This window comes from Panicum hallii, chromosome 1 (genome assembly GCF_002211085.1).
Source record: "Panicum hallii strain FIL2 chromosome 1, PHallii_v3.1, whole genome shotgun sequence".
Taxonomy (NCBI): domain Eukaryota; kingdom Viridiplantae; phylum Streptophyta; class Magnoliopsida; order Poales; family Poaceae; genus Panicum; species Panicum hallii.
In genome coordinates this window covers 55549007-55569301 of record NC_038042.1, presented here as the reverse complement: position 1 = coordinate 55569301, position 20295 = coordinate 55549007, and the positions used below count along the sequence as shown (strand labels likewise).

General features: G+C 51.6%; 3 protein-coding genes across 11 annotated transcripts; all 3 read left to right on the top strand.

Moving 5' to 3' along the window:
• The first annotated feature begins 161 nt into the window (after positions 1 to 161).
• Positions 162 to 1891, top strand: LOC112900342 (uncharacterized protein At3g28850-like). 2 transcript variants are annotated; one of them, XM_025969173.1, is made up of 2 exons: positions 162 to 1599; positions 1703 to 1891. In XM_025969173.1, the coding sequence occupies exons 1-2, from the start codon at positions 550 to 552 to the stop codon at positions 1709 to 1711; spliced, it is 1059 nt and encodes a 352-aa protein (XP_025824958.1). In that variant the 5' UTR covers positions 162 to 549; the 3' UTR covers positions 1712 to 1891. The 2 variants fall into 2 exon arrangements, with proteins under 2 accessions (XP_025824958.1, XP_025824951.1); XM_025969166.1 differs by having other exon boundaries at positions 165 to 1891.
• An 8066-nt stretch (positions 1892 to 9957) lies between these two features.
• On the top strand, positions 9958 to 13626 carry LOC112891966 (F-box/kelch-repeat protein At1g74510-like). Of its 5 annotated transcripts, XM_025959008.1 has the most exons (4): positions 9958 to 10408; positions 10553 to 10850; positions 10966 to 11230; positions 11896 to 13626. In XM_025959008.1, exon 4 carries the CDS (start codon positions 11976 to 11978, stop codon positions 13251 to 13253), a length of 1278 nt encoding a protein of 425 aa, XP_025814793.1. In that variant the 5' UTR covers positions 9958 to 10408; positions 10553 to 10850; positions 10966 to 11230; positions 11896 to 11975; the 3' UTR covers positions 13254 to 13626. The 5 variants fall into 5 exon arrangements, with proteins under 5 accessions (XP_025814793.1, XP_025814771.1, XP_025814778.1 ...); XM_025958993.1 differs by lacking the exon at positions 9958 to 10408 and having other exon boundaries at positions 10431 to 10850; XM_025958986.1 differs by lacking the exons at positions 10553 to 10850; positions 10966 to 11230 and having other exon boundaries at positions 9959 to 10408.
• Positions 13627 to 15983: 2357 nt separating this feature from the next.
• Positions 15984 to 20038, top strand: LOC112873471 (RINT1-like protein MAG2). 4 transcript variants are annotated; one of them, XM_025936448.1, is made up of 5 exons: positions 15984 to 16405; positions 16496 to 16600; positions 17804 to 17901; positions 18307 to 18381; positions 18481 to 20038. In XM_025936448.1, exons 1-5 carry the CDS (start codon positions 16117 to 16119, stop codon positions 19852 to 19854), a joined length of 1941 nt encoding a protein of 646 aa, XP_025792233.1. In that variant the 5' UTR covers positions 15984 to 16116; the 3' UTR covers positions 19855 to 20038. The 4 variants fall into 4 exon arrangements, with proteins under 4 accessions (XP_025792233.1, XP_025792218.1, XP_025792226.1 ...); XM_025936433.1 differs by having other exon boundaries at positions 15985 to 16405; positions 17983 to 18381; XM_025936441.1 differs by having other exon boundaries at positions 15985 to 16405; positions 18307 to 20038.
• Positions 20039 to 20295: the final 257 nt, after the last annotated feature.

The following is a 20295-nucleotide window of genomic DNA, read 5'->3' as shown; positions in this document are numbered from 1 at the left end:
CCGGCGGGCAATGATGCCACCCACCTGGCGCGGGCGGGCGCTCGACGCACGCCACGAGCCCACGACTCCCAACCGGAGCGCGCGCGAGTTATTACGCTTTGCGCGCGGACACGGCACGCGGGCCGCCCCCACCGCCCGTGAACCGAAACGCTCCGGCCGCGCTTCATTTACTCGCGCGGCTTAAAGCGTTTCCTACCTTCCCTTCCCCCTCGCATCGCATCATCCAGCCTCGCCACAGATCTCGCCCCAACTGCTAGCAGCTTCCACTCGGCCTACCTCCCCGCCCGATCGCCGTCGAGCTCCCCACACGTTCGGCTGACCCCATCAACGCTGCTAGGATTGGTGGACAGGGCGGGGCGGAGGCGACGCGCCCAGCTACCAACCCGCGGCTTCCTCTGAACTGGCCGCAGCTGTTCTTGGCCCAGCTGCTCTCTTCTTGTCGAGGGATGGTCCAGCGCTTCGAGAAGTCTCCGCGCCGACATTGAGCTGTGCCTTGGCTCTGCCGATTCGTGGTGGGTTTTTGGATAGTACAGTGGTGGTGGGTGTCCGATGGGCTGCACGGGGTCCAGGCACGCGCTGCGCGGCGGCGGCCGGTCGCCTTACGCGCGGAGCTGCTCCGGGCCGGTCACCGGGGGCGTGCACCACACCGTCGCGCTCAGGTCATCCACGCTCGGGTCGCTCAGCCTCGACCGGGACGAGGACATGATGAAGTGGCGCGACGACGGCGGTGCGGCCAAGACGCCGCCGCTAAAGCAGCAGCTGCTGGTCAGGCGGCAGAAACAGGTGCCGGGCTCGCCGGCCAAGACGCCGGTCCGGGAGCCCGAGGTGATCAACGTGTGGGAGCTCATGGACGGCCTCGACGACAAGGAGGAGGAGGAGGGGGCCGACGCCGGCGGCGAGGATCGCCGGGAGAAGTCGGCGCCGGGATCGCCGGAATTCGATCCGGACGTCATAGCGGCGTTCCGGAAGGCGCTTGATGAGATGCCCCCGCCGCCGGATGACCCGGGCAAAGAGGAGTGCGCCAAGAAGCCTGACGACCCGGTCGGCGACGAGGCGGGCGTCAAGAAGCGCGAGATACAGAGGTTCCCGGGCATCGTGCGCGCCCGGGTCAGCGCGTTCCAGCAGAGGATCGACGCGAAGCTCGCCAAGCTGGCGCCGCCGAAGCCGCCGGCTCCCCCGCCCCCGCCGGACAGCGCCCGGAAGGTGGTGCTGTACCTGACCAGCCTCCGCGGCATCCGCAAGACGTACGAGGACTGCTGGTCCACCCGGTCCATCCTCCACGGCTACGGCGTGCGCGTCGACGAGCGCGACCTGTCGATGCACGCCGGGTTCAAGGACGAGCTCCACGCCGCGCTGGGCTCCCCACCGGGCAGGCTCCCGCAGGTGTTCGCGGACGGCAGGCACCTGGGCGGCGCCGAGGAGATCCGCCGGATGCACGAGGCCGGCGAGCTGTCGAGGGCGCTGGAGGCCTGCGAGATGGCGCCCCCGCCGAGCGCCGGCGGCAAGGGCATTGCCCTGGACGCGTGCTCCGGCTGCGGCGGCGTTCGGTTCGTGCCCTGCGAGGAGTGCTCCGGCAGCTGCAAGGTGTTCCTCGAGGAGGTGGGCACCTTCAGGCGGTGCCCCGAGTGCAACGAGAACGGCCTCGTGCGGTGTCCTCTCTGCTCCTTGTGAAAAATCTGAGAGCTGGCTTGTTGTTTTGCAGGATTGCTGAGGAGTGCTTGTCGTTTTAGTTCAGGGTTTGTACAGAAGTTACACGCATTCGTAACTTTAGGACTGATGAAGCAACAGATGACTGTATTTATGTTTCATTTCTCGCTCGCCGGATTTGGATGTGTACGAGACATGACAACAATCTTCTGAAGAACAGAACAGATATGCATTGCATTTCTCACATCGGAGGCAAACTGTGTGATAAGAGTTGTGCCGGTTGAACCTTTGAGGACAAGGCGGGATCTTTGGAACCTGGTGGTGCCAATGGAAGTAGCTGGCTTTTTTCGGTAGGTTGCTGCTGCCTTCCGTGAAATGAAGCTCTGAAAGGCTCCCTTTCTGTGTGATGTGCCATCTGAACCAGGGGGATGCGTGCGTGATCCGGACGAAGATGCGACAACGCAGGTGGCCGGTGTTTGTCGCGCGCGGAGACGGCAATGGCACGCGCGCGCCGTCTCCGGCAGCGCGGCAGCGTGTACGAACTGCTGCGGGGTCCTACCAACACCAGGCGGAGGCGCGGGGTAATCGATGTCCGGACCTCTCGCCGGTGACACACAGGAGCACAAGCACGTGTCAACTGTCATGGCTTCCCCTTCCAAAGAGCACGAGCTAAAAGATGAAATGCGATGTACGGAGTCGTAGCTCGTCGACGCTTTAAGGACTGATCAGAAGTGTCGAAGCGTACGAGGAGCGCTGAAGCTGTGGAACAATGTACAGGACTCTGGTATTCCCAAACGTTCTGTGTCGGTGCATCGGTGTGTCAGGAAGTTATGAAATGGGTGGAATAAATCAGGGGCGAAGCCAGAAAATGAATAGAGGGAGCAACGTGTAGGAAATTGTTGATTTGGGGGTGTCGAATTCAAGATTTTTCATTCAAATATAGTGAAAGAAAATCCATGGCATAAATCATAAACCATTGGTGCGTACTGCGTGCCGTATCGTTTCATACTTCCATTCCATAGTCCCCAAGAACACGGCTGCAGCCTGCAGCCTATCCTGCGAGTTGCGCGAGCGATTGCCATACGCTAGACTGGGCCACAAGGAAAGCCAGAGGTAGCAGCAATCAGATAGGGCCAGGTCCAGGGTGCAGCAGGCCCTAAATCCGGCTGACAGAGAGGGGGCTGGTACACAAACAAGCCGGCCGCTGGGCCGAATGTTTTGTCCCAGCCTACGCACAGCTACGCTGCTGCGTCCGACAGCCTATGATGAGTCGAGTTCGCTGCAGTCTGCAGACAGCCAGGCCTAAAGGACTAAGCAGATGCAACGCATTAGACAGCCCATCAAGTTGGTTCTCCTCCACGCGGCCATGATTTTCTTTCATATCATTTCCGAAACAAATCCTTGCTGGTAATGATCGGATCAAGGAAGAGCCCACGAGATAATTTCAGACAGAACCTGCCGCGCCCAGTCCCCTCATGTATATAGAGCCTATCTCTCCTACTAGGTAGCCTGTCAAGCTCGATCCAATTGGATTCCTTAACGTGACCATCTCACCGGGACCCTCTGATGATTATTCTCTGCACACGCCACTGCTGCGCCCAGCCTACTACCCTGTAGGTTGTAGCAGCCATGAATGAAAGACACTACTAGTAGCTCGCTAGGCGCTAGCTATGGTTACATGTCTTGCATCAGATTAGGGGTCTAGGTCGATCAGCGCGAGGCCACCGCAATTATTTGGGACAATGCATGAGAAGGCGACACCAACCGATCCATGGCTGGCCCCCCTTTTCCGTCGCCCGGACCGGGCCAGCTTTTTTTTTTTTTGGTGTCATGCAACGCACTGCATGCAGCCTCCTGCTGTACGTGACGGCGACGGATTTTTGGCGTGGGAGCAATCATGCGACCGTGCGTCGCGACGGCAAACCGTCTGCCGCCGTAATCATGCCCTCCATGCACGACCGGGACAGACAAGCTCTCACTACCGGATTGGCTTTTCAGATGCAGCTCTCGAGTGGTAGGCTCGGTGCTACAGACCGGGAAAAAAAAATCGACGAGCACAGCAACAAAACATCTAGCAGCTCACGTGCTGTAGCTGCAGCGAGTGAAATCAGAGGAGAGTGGGCCCGAGCCCAAGAAGACGACACTGCGATGAGCGCTGCAGGGCGGTTGGGCCATCTAGAAGCGCCATTGGTTGGCTCGTCAGTTTGTTGTGATCTGCTGTGCACTTCGAAGCTGGCCGCCGCTTCCGTCAATCTGCGGTTTCCATTGCGCGACCGGCAAAAAACTAACACTCTCCGCGCGTCGCCCACCGAGCCGGGAGGCTACGCGTGTAAAGCACCCGGCCGGCCGGCTTTGTCTGGTTATCGCCTGTCACCTCCGTGCTCGGGGGTTCGTGGAGCGCTAACTGCCCCGGTCACTTTCTTATCCTTTCCTTTCCATCCAAGCGGAGGGATGAGCGAGATCGGCTCGAGTGAGATGGGACGTTAACCTCCATCGATCATGGCGTGCATGGCCCTGTGATCTGATCTGATCCGATCTCTCTCGGTAATTACGCGACAGATCGGACAAAAGAAGGGAGTCGGAGTCCACATCCAATCCGACGCGAGCCGCGCGGTGATGGAATGGGAAAAGGCGAGGCGGCCGGTGCTGGAGCCGCGTGCTGTCAACAAGAGGATTTGGACTCGGCAGCAGCGCGAGCAGCAAAGAGATCCGGCGCCTTTCCTCTGCTTGCTTAAAGGCCAAACCAAACCACATCCACTAGTGCGGGAGCTTTCCGTCCAGTTCTCACGACGCCTCCGCATCTCTACCAGTGTCCATCTATCTTGTCGCGCCTTCTTCGTTCCCTGCGGTTTCCAGCGTCGCGCTACAGTAGCAGACTACCAGGGCGTGAGGCCGAGAGCAGCAGGCACGCACGTCCTGTGATGAAAGGGATCGAGTACATACGGATTCAGACGGCGCGGCTGGATGAAATTTTTTGCCAAAGTTCAGTTGAGTCAGAGATCAGGCCTACTGCCCTAGATGCGTGAGCTCGCTTTGTTACCCAGCGTGAAAAAGATTACTGTATGGGGGAACTGGCGAAGAGCGCTCGCTCCCACCCAGGCGGGTGATTGGCCGGATCGGTGAATGGGAAGCGCTGCCATGGCACCCTGTCCCTGTCGTTCAAGTTGGGGGAGGTTGGCGCGGAGCGCGGGCCCGCCACTTTGGTTAACCATCCCCTTCTAGTAGATCGGGAAAAGAAAAGAGAGACGGCAAAGCGGGGGGAGAAAGGAAAAGGCGCCCGGAGGCGTGGCCGCATTGGCCAGCAAGTAGCCGCGCGACGCAGACCGGACTCGGACGCATCTGTCGCCGCCGCGCCCAGTGCGCTCGCCATTTCCGTGAGGGGCACGCGGTGCCGCCCGCCCGGCGCCCGGCTGATTTCCCACGGCTGCCGCCCGAGTCTGGGTTTGGCAGAGGTCGCGACGCGTACGAAGGGAAAGGAACGCCCGCGCACGTCGAGCCAGCCCGCCGCGTGCGCGTCTCGCTCGATGCCGTTGAACGGGCCCCGTTGCCGTATCGGGAAAGAAGTTGTGCAGCCTTTTTCCAGCCGCTCTCCCCCAGCAGCCTTTCGCCGTGGTGGTGGCGCGCGTGCACGCGCAGCGGATTGGCTCGCCGTGCGAGAATTCCACCCCGCGCGCGCGGGCACCACCGCACCGGGCAGAGTGCGTTGCGTGCTCGCCTCTCGGTCCTGAGTGGTTAGTACGTGTCGTATCTGTGGGGCTAGTACGGCGGCCGATACCGACGGGGCAGGGGTGCGGCCGCCCGTGCAAGCAAGCCTACGCCGGCTACCGATCGACGCGAGGCGCTTTCACCCACGCTTGACAAATGGACCCCGGGCGACGAGGCGGTGACGGCGGAGGTCGTCCCTCATCGTCATCGTTGTCGTGCTGGCCACACCCGGCGCCGGGTTGAACCGGTCGCGGTTCAACTCCATCCAGCTAGCTGCCCGGTGTGCGTGACGCCGAGCCCGGCGCTGAATTCAAACTTGGAACAAATCGCGTGCTACGTGTGGTCGAAGCGCGGCATGCTCCGATCGCGCCGCGCCGCGCGAGACGACCGGCGGGCGTCGCGGTCGCATGGCTGGAGCTGGCGCATGGGGATGGAGAGGGATACGGTTCCCACCGCAGAAACGTGTGGAAATCGACGGAAAAGGACGCGCGCCGGCCGCCGGGGAACGGGAACGGGATGGGGGATGGAGGAGGGGGCCGGCCAGCCGGAAGGAACAGGGGGCGCCAGAGCTGCCACGTCGCGGGTCGCGGCCTACTTGCGTGCGCCCGGCTGGTTCCCCTGTCCCGGCTCTTATCATTGCGAGAGCGACGTCGGGGCGGCACGAACGCGGGAGGAAATTGGCGGCAGGTGGAAGGATCCAAGCTCCTTTTTGCGCCGCCCACATGTAACGAGCAATCAATTTGACGTTGGTGACAACACATGCCTTCTGCTGTTTCAACTACACACGTTTACTGAAACAGAAAGGTAGGGGAGGGTATGCCAGGGGGTTTGAGCCTATGCGAGTGTCAAGTTTAAACAGTCGTAGTAGTCCTCCAGTGCATGCTTGTAGGTGCTCCTGGGAACAGTGGAATGTGGAAACGCAGAGGAATACCTCGAGGCTACATTATTTTTGGCATGGATTCTTCACAGTTAGCAGTTTTTTTAAAAAAACAAAACAAAACAGGCAAATGACGAGGAAGAATTCACAATGTGACAGGGACACATATTCTATCTCAAATGCTCTTCTGTAGTGACACTTCTATTTGTGTTTCTTTTTCTCCTTTTCGGTTAGTCTTCAAGCTGCAAAATCATTATGCATATATTCTTTTTTTTGTATTTATTAATAATGCCTCACTTTTCTATTTAAACGGTGTTCGTGATCAAAATTTGACTGAATCTTTGTCCAAGAAGGATACAACTATATAAAGCTTTTTCTTTGTGGACCATGAGAATGGCGCGCAGCAAATTAGAACTCTTATCTATGTCAGCATCAAATTTTAAAGTATTCTGAACAAATGTAAAGAATAACACACAGTATCATTTTTTGGTTATTGCTACAGTATCCACCAATGTATTATACTTATCCAGTATCTGGTTCCATATAAATTATCACTTTTGACTAATAATAATATTCTTTTAAATATCTGCATAAGTAGAATGAAAATAAACTAATTATCAGTAGTATATTTCTTATGATAATACGTCAAGCATGTTGGTATATAAAATTACCAATCAAATGTACCCTGCAAAAATGATTAATTACATGTGCATTTCTTAACAATTAGAGTACAAATATTAAAAGTCAGCATTGATAGTTATTTGACACCAAGATTTTTCAACTGCTGAATGAAGTATAAATTCAGGTCATTGACTAACGTGGAGTCCTGAGTGCTCCATCCTTTATGTGGGGGGAATGAAAGCATTCTTCCCTTTGACCCAAACTAATTTCAGTTGGACCAATCTTCAAATATTCCAGAATTGACAATTGGCAAACCCAACTTAAAGAATTGATTGACATCTATCTGTTTGCTCGTCCTAATCATGACATGCTGGTCAACTTGTTTTAACCAGAACGAGCATAGAGAAGCTATCTTGTTGGTGATACAAAGCATTAATATGCCTCCTTGATGTACATTCTTTCAGTTCGTGCTATGTCAAACATAAAGAAATCCATACAAAACATTTGGGCTTCCAACACGTCTATGCTGACAAATCGCCAGCTCATACCGTACATCGATTTGTCATTAAAAAAATAATGACAGATGTCAAACAAACAAAAGAAATGATGAAGATCACGGCTTGCAAAAACTAAGTTTGATTTGGGAGGTTGGTAAGTAGTCCTACTCGACGACCTTTTCTTTTGCAGTATGTCCACATCACAAGTGGGACGATGTATGGACGTTTACTTCTTCGTTTGGCTTGACAGATTTTAACATGGCTTCCTATCAATCACAATCTCGAGCTTATTTAACTTTTGCTTTCGAGTAAGCTCTAGGCCAAGGTATGTACGAATAACTTTTTCTTTTGAGAAACATACTACATGCCTCGTGCGAGCCACAAATAGTGATGTTAAACCTGGGGTTAATTAACTATGATCTTAGCTTAACTTTCCCCGTAACAAGGTCAAGCCTACGAATTATAGTATTAAAGATGCACCAGGCCGGCCTTAGCTTAATTATTTCCCCTCTTCCTCCTTTGTGCTGATTCTCATAAACGAGACATTTTTTTCGACAAAACAACAGCTCATTTCATATTCATCCATATAGTATATTCTTTTCAGAGAGAGAGAGAGAGAGAGAGAGAGAGAGAGAGAGACAGATAGAGAGAGACAGAGCATGGTACCCCTTCGTTTGGATAGCAAAACAAACTGGCTTTCCCCGTTGCCTACGATTGCTTCTTGGTTGTTCTAGCTTGTTAGAAGCCTTTGCCTAGCCAATCATATGCCCCGTTGCCTTCAAACCATAGGGTTCGCCTAACCTTTATGCTAGGGTAGGTTATCCCGACGCATCGCACAAGGAAAAACAGAAACAGGCTACGTGGATCGCCAGGGAGAAAGAAAGAGAGAAAAAAGAAAAGCTGGCCAATCATGACGAAATACTCCGGCCTCGATCGTTAAGCAACCAGCAGCTAGAAAGAGCACATCCCAGCAGCGATGAAGCTGAAAGCCGGCGCTGATCATCGACGGAAACAACACCAAAGATCTTTGCCGATCGAAACGCGCGAGGCGCCACCCCTTCTTTCCCCCCTGCCTAACCATGCCTCGTCCTTCCAGGAAAAAAACGTAGCTGTTTTTCTCACCCAAAGAGGAGAAAAGGAACGGGTCACAAGTCGCAACCCGAGGGTTCATGCTCGAGAGACGTGCTTGGACCCGCGAGCGAGCCGCCGTGCGCCGGCGCGGCGGAGGATGCCGGTGCGGGCACGGCGCCTCCTCCACGCCGGCCGTTAGCTAGCTAGAGTTACAAGGTCGCCGCCCGGGCATGGTCGCCGCGTAGCTTGGCTGCGCGTGCCGGCCGGCCCGTGGAAAACAAGGGGGCGTCCACGGATTAGTTAGTTGGATTGGACAGTCTCTCGGGTGGACGACGGCTAAATTAAACGCGGCCTAATGATTTCCAGCGGCGAAACAACCGCGGCAAATGGCTCTCGGGTGGACAGCAAAGGCCGTCTGGTTTTTGGAAGAGGACGGGAACCTTTTGGTTTCGTTTCGGGGTCAAGGAAAACTGAGATATTATTAGTGGTAGAGGTGAAGTCCTACACGCCGCGCCCAAGGAAGTACAGCTCGGAGCGTGCAGAAAACGAACTCCGGACTGTGTGACCTTCTTCGCCGCAAAAAAAGAAGAGGAGAAAACGAATCCAAGCAAAGGCGTTGCGGCTGTTCCAAGGAGAAAAGGCGAGGGAAAAAAAAGAGAGAAGATGCAAATTAAAGAAGGATGCTGACTGCAAGTACGTCACGTTTGATCCAACTACAGTACCCGTTTAATTGCAACAACCTTTTGCGCCCTTCCGTTTCTTCGGAGCATCACATGTTACTCAATTCTAGCAGCGTTTAACTTGAAACAATGTGGTTTCCGAAGGACTCCTACCAAACGACCACGAAATGAACTCCCCCGTTCGAACTCGAGAAACGACCTGGTATTCACCGGATAACTAGAGATGCGATCATGGCTAAGCGTGTTTACCAAGAAGAACGCGTACGGCGACACAAATCAGCATGTGTTTATTTTCTGCATGCACCGGCCAATACGCGCGTCGAATCGGTACCGCCGAGGTTAACGGCTACCGATCCTATCCCGTCTCGATCCTGTACGAGGCGAAGCTGCAGCGCGGCGCAAGCTAAGCTAGTTTACAGCAGGAGAGAACAAAACACAAGCGCGAGGTCAAATCCGAAGGGGACACTCGCCGTCTCGCGAACGGGCCGGAGCGCAACGTCCAGCCGGAATTGAATAAATCAATGCCCCGCCCCGCCCCTGTGATTACCCGCCGCGTCCACGTGACGGCGACCCGGCCGGCCACACGCAGCGGCATTTTTATTACCAATTCCAAGCAATTAAATTTCTCTTATTGAGCCAAGAAACAAAGAATTAAATTTCAGCTGCGAGTTTCTTTCAATTCCGTTTGTTAATTATTAGTTAGTTAAAGATTGATGGATGGAGTAGATGAGTTTGGGGGCTGCGACGGCAGCGGCGGGGAAAAGCTTCATGTAAAATGTGCGTGGCTGACCGTCCAAGCGGAGCGCAGCGTCAAAACGCAACGGCAGCGCCCGCCCGCCCGCCCGCCGTTCATGTGGGGGGCTTGGCTTTGCCGTTCCCGTTCCCGTTCCCCCATAAACTCCACCTCCCCCGCATTACTGCGCCCCCATCTCCGCCTCCGCCTCCTCCTGCGCCTGCTGCTCCGGCTGAGGCCCTCCTCTCCTCTCGCTCCCTCCCTCCTCGTCGCGTCCCACATAACTGCGCCTGCGCCGCCTCCGCCTCCGCCTCCTTGCAGTGCCCCCCGGCCTCTCCTCGGCGCGCGCTGCCCCGATCCCGCCGGAGTGCCCGCGCCGACCGCCGGCGAGGAGCTCCGGGCGGCTGGTTCGCCGTGACCTCGCGGGGCTGCGTCTTCGTCGTCCGGTGGTTCTCGCCCGGCGTCGCTGCTTCCGCGAGTGGCGCCGTGTCGGCGGCACATGCCGGCGGCGGTGCGGGAACGAGGCGAGGGCGGCGCGCCTTGTCGCCGCGCGGACTGACATGACTTGAGCCTTGAGGTGCGTGCGGTTGCTGGCTAACCTGCTGGGAAAAAAATGGGGTGATAAGGGAATGGGGGCGAATTCAGGAGATGATGCTAAAATTTATCAACCGAATCATGAAGCTGAGTGCTCTATTTCTAATTTTGTGAAACCGCCATGTAGCAAATCTGGCTCGATAACCGTTCGCTCATCGTCCTCTTCATCGCCGGTGCCGGCGCGGCAGAACCCGCCCGCGTCCAGCATCCGCCCACCCAAGCACGCCAGCCACCTCGAGAGGTCTACCCTCCTTGTGGTTGGTGCTGCTGCCAGCGCCTCCTTCCCGTCCCTTAATTGGTATGGGATGCCATGGTGTGGAGATCCATCCGGACTTGGATTGGTTTCTTTCTTGTTAAGGACCCCTAGCTTGCTTGGAGGAATTTTCCTGGAGTGGGGTTTTGTTCCGGGAGATCTTTTATCTGACGTGAGCAATCAAATCCAAATATTCATTATTCTTCATCAGTGTTAGATTTGCTTGCTTAGGAGTATCCATCCATCCATCAATGGTTCTGGTTCAGTTATTTGTTTCTGCTCTGCAGCGCGCGTAAATTCGATCTCAGTTGACGCCACGGAACTTTGGTCCAAGGCACTGGTGCAGTTTATTTTCTCAAGGAAATTTCGCAGTTTTTACCGACTCCTCATGTCCCACTCAAAGTCCGGCCCAGAAGTTTTTTTTTGTCTGCAATGAAGATTACCGTCCAAGAAGATACTTTTGTATTATGCTTTGGTCGTACCAAAATGGAATATCGCCACTTAATTACCAATAAGCCAAATTAGGCTGATAAAGTAACAAGCACGAAAAAGGTCCAGAATTGGGCGGTGAAGATATTGCCACCACTCTTTTGTTTTCATTGTATAAACTAATGAATGTACATTCTGAGAATAGTAACACTGTTCCTGTTTAAAACCGTGTAACTTCATAAGTTTGGATTGTGGAATAATTACTAGCACAATAAGGGAGACCATAATATCAGGCATAGTATTTCTGATATGAGATGGGATGGGCTAAGGATCAACTTTGAATATATCTTTTTAGTTTAGCTACATGAGACTTCCCCAACATAAATACACTATCTGCTATCCAAACATATAATTTTCTTTGTTTCTATTAGGTATTTATTTGAACTTTTCAGAGAACTGTTGTAACTGAATTTAGTACTGTAGCTTCCTGTTAATACGATTCTTTGAGGCTTTAAGATAGGAAAATAGTTCAGAGTTCTATATGAATCACAATCTATTTCCTAGCCATCCTCTTTTGTCAGTGATTGGTTTTGTGAGGGCTAGTGGTGTATCATTTACTGATTTAGTGACGTTTGATCAGGCTTTCCTCTCAATTGTAATAATCAAAATTGTTTAAGCTGACTGATGCTTGTAATCTCTAGCAAATTATAGTGATTTGTTTACCTAAAATAGTTCTATTGTTTCATTGCAATTCCTCGTGACATGTTTGTCTTTTTGATCTCTTGCAGATTTAGGATGTGTACAGAAGGGCTGTGTTCTTGTGTATAGGTTCTCTTTCTATTGATCAACCGTTGCAGTTTCTGACGGAATGTTGGAGGGTCAATCTTGCCTGATATCAAGGTCACTGCGAAGCTCCTGTGAGCAGGAATCCAGACTAGCTTACATGACTTTCCACCTCCTCGAGATCACGAGGAGTAAGCGCCCACCTGCAAACCTGTCTATTGAGCACGACGTTGCTGCAGTGGCAGCGTTGACTAAACGGACCAAGTCCGCTGAGAACCAGAAGGGTGAGCCACTGGATAGTCAGGGCAGTAATGATCAGGGCGATTCAGATTCAAGCGCCCTGATAAGTTCCATTGGTCGGGATAACTCTATCAACTGCCTTGCCCGTTGCTCTCGTTCTGATTATGGTTCTATTGCATCACTCAACCGAAGCTTCCGGTCACTTGTCCGCAGTGGTGATCTGTACAAGGAACGTCGGCAGCTAGGGATTTCAGAACACTGGGTCTACTTCTCCTGCAATGTGCAGGAGTGGGAGGCGTATGACCCCTATCGTTCACGGTGGATGACGCTTCCAAGAATGCCCCACAACGAATGTTTCATGTGCTCTGACAAGGAGTCACTTGCTGTGGGCACTGAACTTCTGGTGTTTGGAAAGGAGATTCTTTCACATATTGTTCTGAGCTATAGCATTCTGACAAATTCATGGTCGCGGGGTGTCGAAATGAATGCCCCTAGATGTCTGTTTGGATCAGCTAGTTTTGGAGAGAAAGCAATTATAGCTGGTGGCATGGATGCTGATGGACGGGTGCTTCGCTCTGCTGAGCTGTATAACTCTGAAACTAAAAGATGGATAACACTTCCAAGCATGAATAAAGCTAGGCGGATGTGTTCTGGCGTCTTTATGGATGGAAAGTTTTACGTAATTGGTGGAATGACCAGTAACACGGAAGTCCTTACTTGTGGAGAAGAGTATGATTTAGATAGAGGTACCTGGCGGGTGATAGAGAACATGTCTGAGGGGCTCAATGGGGCAAGTGGTGCTCCTCCGCTTGTCGCTGTAGTCGAAAATGAGTTGTATGCAGCGCAATATGCAGGAAAGCTAGTAAGAAAGTACAATAAAATGGATAACTCATGGACAACACTGGGTGAGTTACCAGAGAGACCTGAAGCTGTGAATGGATGGGGCATTGCATTCCGGGGCTGTGGAGAGCGGCTTTTGGTTATCGGTGGACCAAGAGTGTTGGGTGGTGGGATGATTGAGCTCCATTCTTGGATCCCAAGGGAAGGTCCATTACAATGGCACATGATCGGAAGCAAACCTTCTGGTAACTTTGTTTATAACTGTGCTGTCATGGGGTGCTGATCTGTTCTCTCTCAAACATACCGTCGACAAGAAAGATTGTGATATTGGTTTTATCATATGGCATAAAGCACTGATTCTACCTGATGGGTAATCTCTGCATTCTTTTTGACATTTCAGATTTTACTCAAGGTTCAATAGAGTAGTCAGGTCCATGTACTCGTTAATAGTTACCCATTGGTTTCTGTTTTCAACACATTTGATTTGCAGTACCTTTGCTCCATATACTCTGTTGAAATGAGTTCTCTGAGATGGATGCATATAGGCTGTAATTGAGATAACCGTGCATCTATATGATTGTATCTTGTTCTGAACCGTGTCAACATTATAGTTCTATCGTGCAAATGTCTCCTGACAAGAACAGCATGAATTAAAATGTTCATCTGTACGCTTCCCAACATGAATTGGAGCACCGACCTTCCATGTGTGTAGTGCGCCTTTAAATCCTTTGAAACAGTTGGTGCTAAAGTCCTTCCACTTTCTTTCGAGAAATAGGGATCCTACGCTAACTTTGTTGCTTAGCCTATGAGATATTATTATCTAGTGTTAGGCAGGTGGCCATATTATTATATTCCGAGATGGCGACAGCTGCGGCGCTAATCAGTAAGTAGACCATTGTCTGGTCCGTGCTCTGCATCGTGGAGATTGGGAGGCCATGTTTCGTTTGTCGACTTGTGCCTATAATTTGCTGATCGGTTTGTTTGTACCCCATCAGTTTGCAGCATATCTATGAAAATCTGCTGATTTATTTCTCTGTCTTTTTAAATTATTTTGCATCCATTCGCGATTGCATAATTGGCTACAGCATCATCCTACAAGATTAGGGAAAAAGATAATTCATACCAAAAATGCGCACTGTATCCACGTAACTGAATCTGCAATAGAGTAGATCTGTCTTGGCCGGTCCTAATTATTGCGCTGTCTCTTGGCAATCATTTCTGTTCGTCGAGCATATTTCTTTTCTGCTTTGGCAGCAGCACTCCGGATCCTCATCCAGTCATCCTTGCGTTCAATTCCATGCCTTGGTATTCAGTGTTCTAGCGCTGCTGTGGCCTCTGTATGGTATCACTGCGCAACAACCCCTGGCGTCCTGCCTTGATGACGAGAGCCCAGAATCATCATCCCCAGGCTGCAGGCCTGTCGCTGTGCAGTTTCCGTTTCTGTCCACGCGGGTTCACGAAAATGGAAGCCAGGAAGGCAGCGAGATCCATGACACGAATCACGGATGATTGGACCCAGCTCGCAGCGGTTTTCCCTTTTACTTTTTACAGTCCTTGCAGAGCCGTGCGGTACGGTGGTGCAGCGCCCGTGGGCAGCAGGTGGGCTGCAGGCTGCTGCTGCCTCGTCGTCCTCCCCTGCGCTGCGCTGCCCAGTGCCCACTTCCGGCTTGCTGGCTTGGTCCCGTTGCGAGCAGAGCGCACGAGCGGAGGTGGAGCGCACCACGAGCGTACGGTGGCAGCGACGCAATCGTATCCTGCGGACGTTGGGTGGAAAGATACTCCCGTCATCTACTGCAGCGATGGGACGGGAAAATCCGCGAGCGTAGGTTTCGCAGGCCAGGTTGGGCACGGTATGCAGCCTGCCTGCAGGCGTGTGGTGTGCAAACCCAGGCCAGGTTTTCTCCTGGCTGCGCACCTGGATGGCTGGATGGAACTGCATGGCTCTGGGAGACGGGGACAGTCGAGACCTGGGGCAGTTGAGCTCCCGCTCTCGAGTGTTACGTGCTGTCCTGCAGGTACACGACTAGACGTAGTGGCGTGCTCTGTCTCATGCGGCCTGCGGCCGGGGCGAGCGGCATGGAGGCTGTGTGCCTGCATCGCACGGCTTCCCGCGCCATTTCCCCTGCGCCTGCCGTGCCCGTGCCCGACCTCTGTGTAAACGTGCCGGCGCTTTGCCCATGGGCCATGGTGCCACTGTCTCTCTGTCTCTGGCGCCTGGTCCTCCGATCCGGGCATCCGGCTGTCTCCTGCCCCCGCCGCGCCCGTACGCCTAACGGCAGCTGCATGCAGCCGCCTCGGCTGATTCGCTCTCCTCCTTCCTGGCCTGCACCGCGGGATGCGGAAGAGACGACTGCAAAAGCCAGCCTGACGCGGTCCCGGCCGGTCCCAGGCATCGAAACGGCTCGGAGTGGACTCGGGTCGGCTCTTCTCGGGGCGCGCCGCGGCCTCGTCGTCGTCCCGGGCGGGTGATCTGCACCTGGACCACCCACGCGCCCCGCCGATGCGTGCGGGCATGTGTGTGATTGATGCGCCCGCACGACGCGTACGACGGCCGCGGCAGCGTACGCTCACCTACACCTGCGAGCCTTCTCGCCTTCTCGGGATGCGTGACGGTATGGGGGATGCTAGGCGGGCATACCTGTCTGATGCTCGTCGGCGGCGAAGCGCCCGACGAAGACCTGACGGGTGGCCGCTCGCTCTGGGCCTCTGTCGTCGCCGACTCGCCACTAGGGCCCAGGGAGGAAAAGGCCGGGAAAAAGGGGCGGAAAAAGAAAATCTCAGATGGGCCGGCTGGAGGTGAAGTGTTGAAGCAGCATTCAGCCCATGGCCTAAAAAGCCCGTTTGTTATTTGGGTCCACCACCACAGTCCCGCCCGTACGAAAATTAGGCCCCTTGGCCCATGCTCCATATTTTTCTCTTTATTTTCGTTTCATGACTCGCTAACGACTGACGAGCAAACGGCCCAACCTGTTGAAACTCGCATCAACCGTGCCCGCTCAAATTAACGGCTGCGATTAGTTAGAGCTACACAAAGTAAAGGCCATCTTGCCGGTCGTCTTCTTCCCCGGTCTCCTCAGCTGTTCCCCCATCTGCACTCCTCCTGAATCCTGATCCAAACCCTAAGCCGTGGTGTGATCCGTTCCGCCATGGAAGCGGCAGCTCCACCACCTCCGCTCCCTCTCCTCCCAGACTCCAACCCAGGGGTCCGGTGCTTCCTCGACGGCCGATTCCGCTCGGCGGCCGACCTCGCCACGGCCGCCGACGTCGAGGCCGAGATCCGCGGGCGCTGCGCGGAGCTCGAAGCCTTAGTATCCGACCTCTCCGTATGCATATACGAAGCTGCTGCAGCGTACTCGTCTTGCCGCGAGGCCGCTGGTTTGGCCCTTCGGGGCGTCCGCGACGGGCTTGGTGCCCTCAAAGCCTCCATCTCCACAGGTATCTCGAACACACACTCACGAGGATTCTCAAATTGAGAGCTTACTAAGTAGATTGCTTCTGTAATTTTGTGATATTCTGCGATTTTAGGGGTTGGAGAAGAGGTGGAGGTTGGAACGGAGAAGATGCAGTTTGAGCAACTCCCTGCTCTGGCCTCCGAGGTGGCGAGGGTGGAGATGGTCAGAGAGTACGCCGGTGAGTATAGAAGTTCTGCAAAGTAGATTCCCACTGTGCTTGAGATTTTGAATCACTGTCTCCGTGCTGCCAATTTTCCTCATTAAATTTATACTCCAAGCATTAGAATACACTCCAAGCATTAGAATACGTGCTATGAACCTATGATGTAAGTCTAGTATGTGTTCCATCCAATATCTGTTTGGTTAAGGCGGCTATGGGTTGAACGATTATGTTAGGCATATAAGAGGAAACATAACGTATGCATGATGTTGAAATAAGTTGGTGTTGGTGATAGAAGCTGCTGTTTGGTTTGGTTGATAATTATGTTTGGTTGGTGTAGATCTAGCCTGATACCACTTGGAAGGATGATGATATCTCTCCTTGCACTAAGCCACTAACTCAATCAATTGGCACTGGATCTGGTTGCTCCCAAATGGGGACTTAATTTCATCATGTGGATATATGTATTGCCTTTGTTCTCATAATTAACTGGAAGTGATGGGGAACACTATGTTGTGGTGTCCACTGAGCAACAGGGTTCCTCATTCACTAGTCGCGACTACCTAATAGTCCTTCTCTAGGTATTCTGTGTACAGCTACAATAGTTTTGACAACTGTATTGCAATAACAAAAGCCAAATGGATTCCAACTTCATAATAGTGTCTGAGCAAAAATGTTAGCTTGTTCATCAGGGCTTCGGATCGGCCATATTGAAACAACATAGGCGGAGTTTGTTGATAATTGGTAGATTCGTAAGTTGTTTGGGTGTGTTTCATCATCTTACTTATTCATGTTAATCCTAAAAAAACAATCCGAAATTGTTGCGGTCTCTTTTTTCTCCTATTCATTCTTTCGTGCTAGCTAAAATCAAGTGTTCTTTTAATGTCTACTCTTCTTTGAATCCTGAAAGAAGATGTAAATTATATGTCATGGTATTGGATGAAAAAGTTAGTTGGTCTAAGCTATTATACTAATTTAGTATTTGTGGAGAAGGGTAATCTTGGACTTGTATGAAGATGATAAATTTAATTGTTAAAACTAATTTAACCAAACTCCTACGTATTCCAACTATTCCACTTGGTATTGGATATCAATTATGACAATCTGCTATTCATATCTCCGAGCCCTTATATTGGCTTCTTATTTTTCAGAATGTCTCTGTAATACTTCATTGTTAACTTTGCAACTGGTGTGTTGTTAACGGTAGGTTATCCTATACAGAAACGGCTCTAAAGCTTGACAGTTTGGTGGGTGATGTAGAAGATGCTGTATCTTTTTCTGTCACTAGAAAACTGAAATCTGTTGGGGACAATTCAGAGGTATGGATCTTGTCATATTATCATTCTTGGGACAGTCAACTTGACAGCTGCTAATGTTTGTATTGCCTATATTTTTCCCAGAAAACACATCATGTTGTGATTGGATATCTTAGAAACATAGAAGATATTTTAGCTTCGGTAACCATGACTAGACCACAATGGGCTTGCCTTCTATCTGCCGTGGATCACAGAGTGGACCGATCTTTAGCTATACTAAGACCACAAGCCATTGTTGATCATCGAGCTCTTCTGTCATCCCTTGGCTGGCCTCCTTCATTGGCTGGCTCCAAATTTTCAAGTATTGATTCAGGGAAACAAGCAGAGATTGTGAACCCATTGTTTTCAATGACAGGTGACCTGAAGAGCAAATATTCTGAGAGCTTTCTTTCACTATGCCACCTGCAGGAACTGCAGAAACGCAGAAAAGCTCGACAACTGAAAGGGCATAATGTGGGCAATCAATTACGTCAACCATTATGGGTAATTGAAGAGCTAGTAAATCCAATATCTACAGCAGCACAACACCATTTCTCAAAATGGACTGACAAGCCTGAATTTGTTTTTGCTCTTTCTTATAAGATACTTAGAGATTTTGTTGATTCGATGGATGAGATTCTACAGCCCCTTGTGGATAAGGCCAAACTTATTGGGTATAGTTGTAGAGAGGAGTGGATTTCAGGAATGGTCATTGCATTGTCTTCATACTTGGCGAAAGAGATATTTCCTAAGCAGATTGAACTTCTTCAAGAAAGTAGCTCAAGCGATGCAGGCTGCACCCCATATCAGGCTAGAGTCTCATGGCTCAGCCTTGTTGATCTGATGATATCATTTGACAAGCGAACTCAAGATTTAATTTCAGGTACAGGACTGCTACTTACGGTAAAGGATGATGACAATTGGCAGAGGATCTCAGTCCTCTCTGTCTTCTGTGATCGGCCAGATTGGCTTGAAGTGTGGGCAGAGATTGAGAAACAAGAGACTCTTGATAAATTGAAATCAGCAATGGAGTCAGAGAAAAATTGGAGTACAAGGAATGAAGGAACAATGCTTGAGTATGGATCAGATGATTACAAGTCTCCAGTAATTAGCGCTGCCGTTCAGCAGAGCTTGTCTTTGCTAATCGATCGTGCTCGTCCTATCCCAAGCATTGCACTTAGAGCAGAATTTATTAGGATGTCTGCTTCTCCCATTATATCTGAATTCCTTGGTTACTTGCTCCGGAGGTGTCAAGAAGCCGAGGGACTAACTGCTCTGGCAGATGATAATGCTCTGCTCAAGGTATCTCAATCCATCAATGCTGCCCGATACTTCGAATCCACGTTGACAGAATGGTGTGAGGATGTTTTCTATCTTGAAATGGAAAATTTATCTGTAAATGGTGAGGGCGGGTGTATCTTTCAGCTAGAGATAAATCATCTGAAAGAGTTCAGAGTGGAATGGGTTTCAAAGATTACCACTGTCATTTTACGTGCATTTGATTCTCGTTCTCGGGATTATCTGAAAAATAAGAGGCAGTGGCAGGAGAAATCAGAGGGGCCTGCTGTATCCAGAGCCTTCATAGAATCTTTAGACTACATGCAAGGGCAGCTATCTAAACTGGAAGGTGGCCTAAATGCCCTTGATTTTGTGACCGTATGGAGAAGTGTCGCAAGTGGGGTAGACCAGCTGCTTTTCTCCAGCATTTTAACAGGTGGCACAAAGATTAGCAATGGTGGAGTAGAAAGGCTTCAGGGCGACCTGAGCGTTTTGTTTGCTGTATTTTCAGCGTGGTGTCTAAGGCCCGAAGGCTTCTTCCCAAGACTGTCCGAGGGACTGAGGTTACTGAAGCTTGACGATCAGCAGGTCAGAGATGGCGTGTTTACAGATAAGAATTGGCTGAGAGAACATGGTATTAGGCATCTGACAGCTGCTGACACTGAGAAGGTAATAAAAAATGGGGTGTACGAGGCATGATAACAAGCTCGTAACTAACATCAGTCTCAAGGTGCAAAAGGAATTACCTTATTCGAAAGAGTTTACACTGTTTTACTTCATAGTTTATACAGACTTGTATCTTCTCATCAACAGATCCATTCGTTGCTTGGTTACTGGTGTAATAATGTACACTATTGAAATATATATGGAGACAGATGAAACATGTTATTGCCAGTACTCTCTTGTTTCTTTTTACAGAAAAGGCTGTGCACCCTCTCCCCTCCCTGGAAGGGCCAAGAAAGCAGCTTTTCCCCTAAAGCTGTGCACCGTTGGGGAACTGAAGCACACCGAAGGCTGGTGAATCAATGTGCTTTTGACGGCCTGCCTCTTTCAGGGAACCGCGCACTTCCCTTTTCTTGGTCCGCCCCAGTCGCGCTGAACCTACAGAAGCATGGAGCGGCCCTGCACATCCGCGCAGAG

Excerpts from the sequence above, each read along its gene's own strand:
- LOC112900342 (XM_025969166.1), top strand. The coding sequence starts at position 550 with ATGGGCTGCACGGGGTCCAGGCACGCGCTGCGCGGCGGCGGCCGGTCG.
- LOC112873471 (XM_025936425.1), top strand. The coding sequence starts at position 16,117 with ATGGAAGCGGCAGCTCCACCACCTCCGCTCCCTCTCCTCCCAGACTCC. Across the intron at positions 16,406-16,495 it reads CAAAGCCTCCATCTCCACAG|GGGTTGGAGAAGAGGTGGAG; the intron begins GTATCTCGAACA and ends CTGCGATTTTAG. Across the intron at positions 16,601-17,803 it reads GATGGTCAGAGAGTACGCCG|AAACGGCTCTAAAGCTTGAC; the intron begins GTGAGTATAGAA and ends TATCCTATACAG.
- LOC112891966 (XM_025959008.1), top strand. The coding sequence starts at position 11,976 with ATGTTGGAGGGTCAATCTTGCCTGATATCAAGGTCACTGCGAAGCTCC.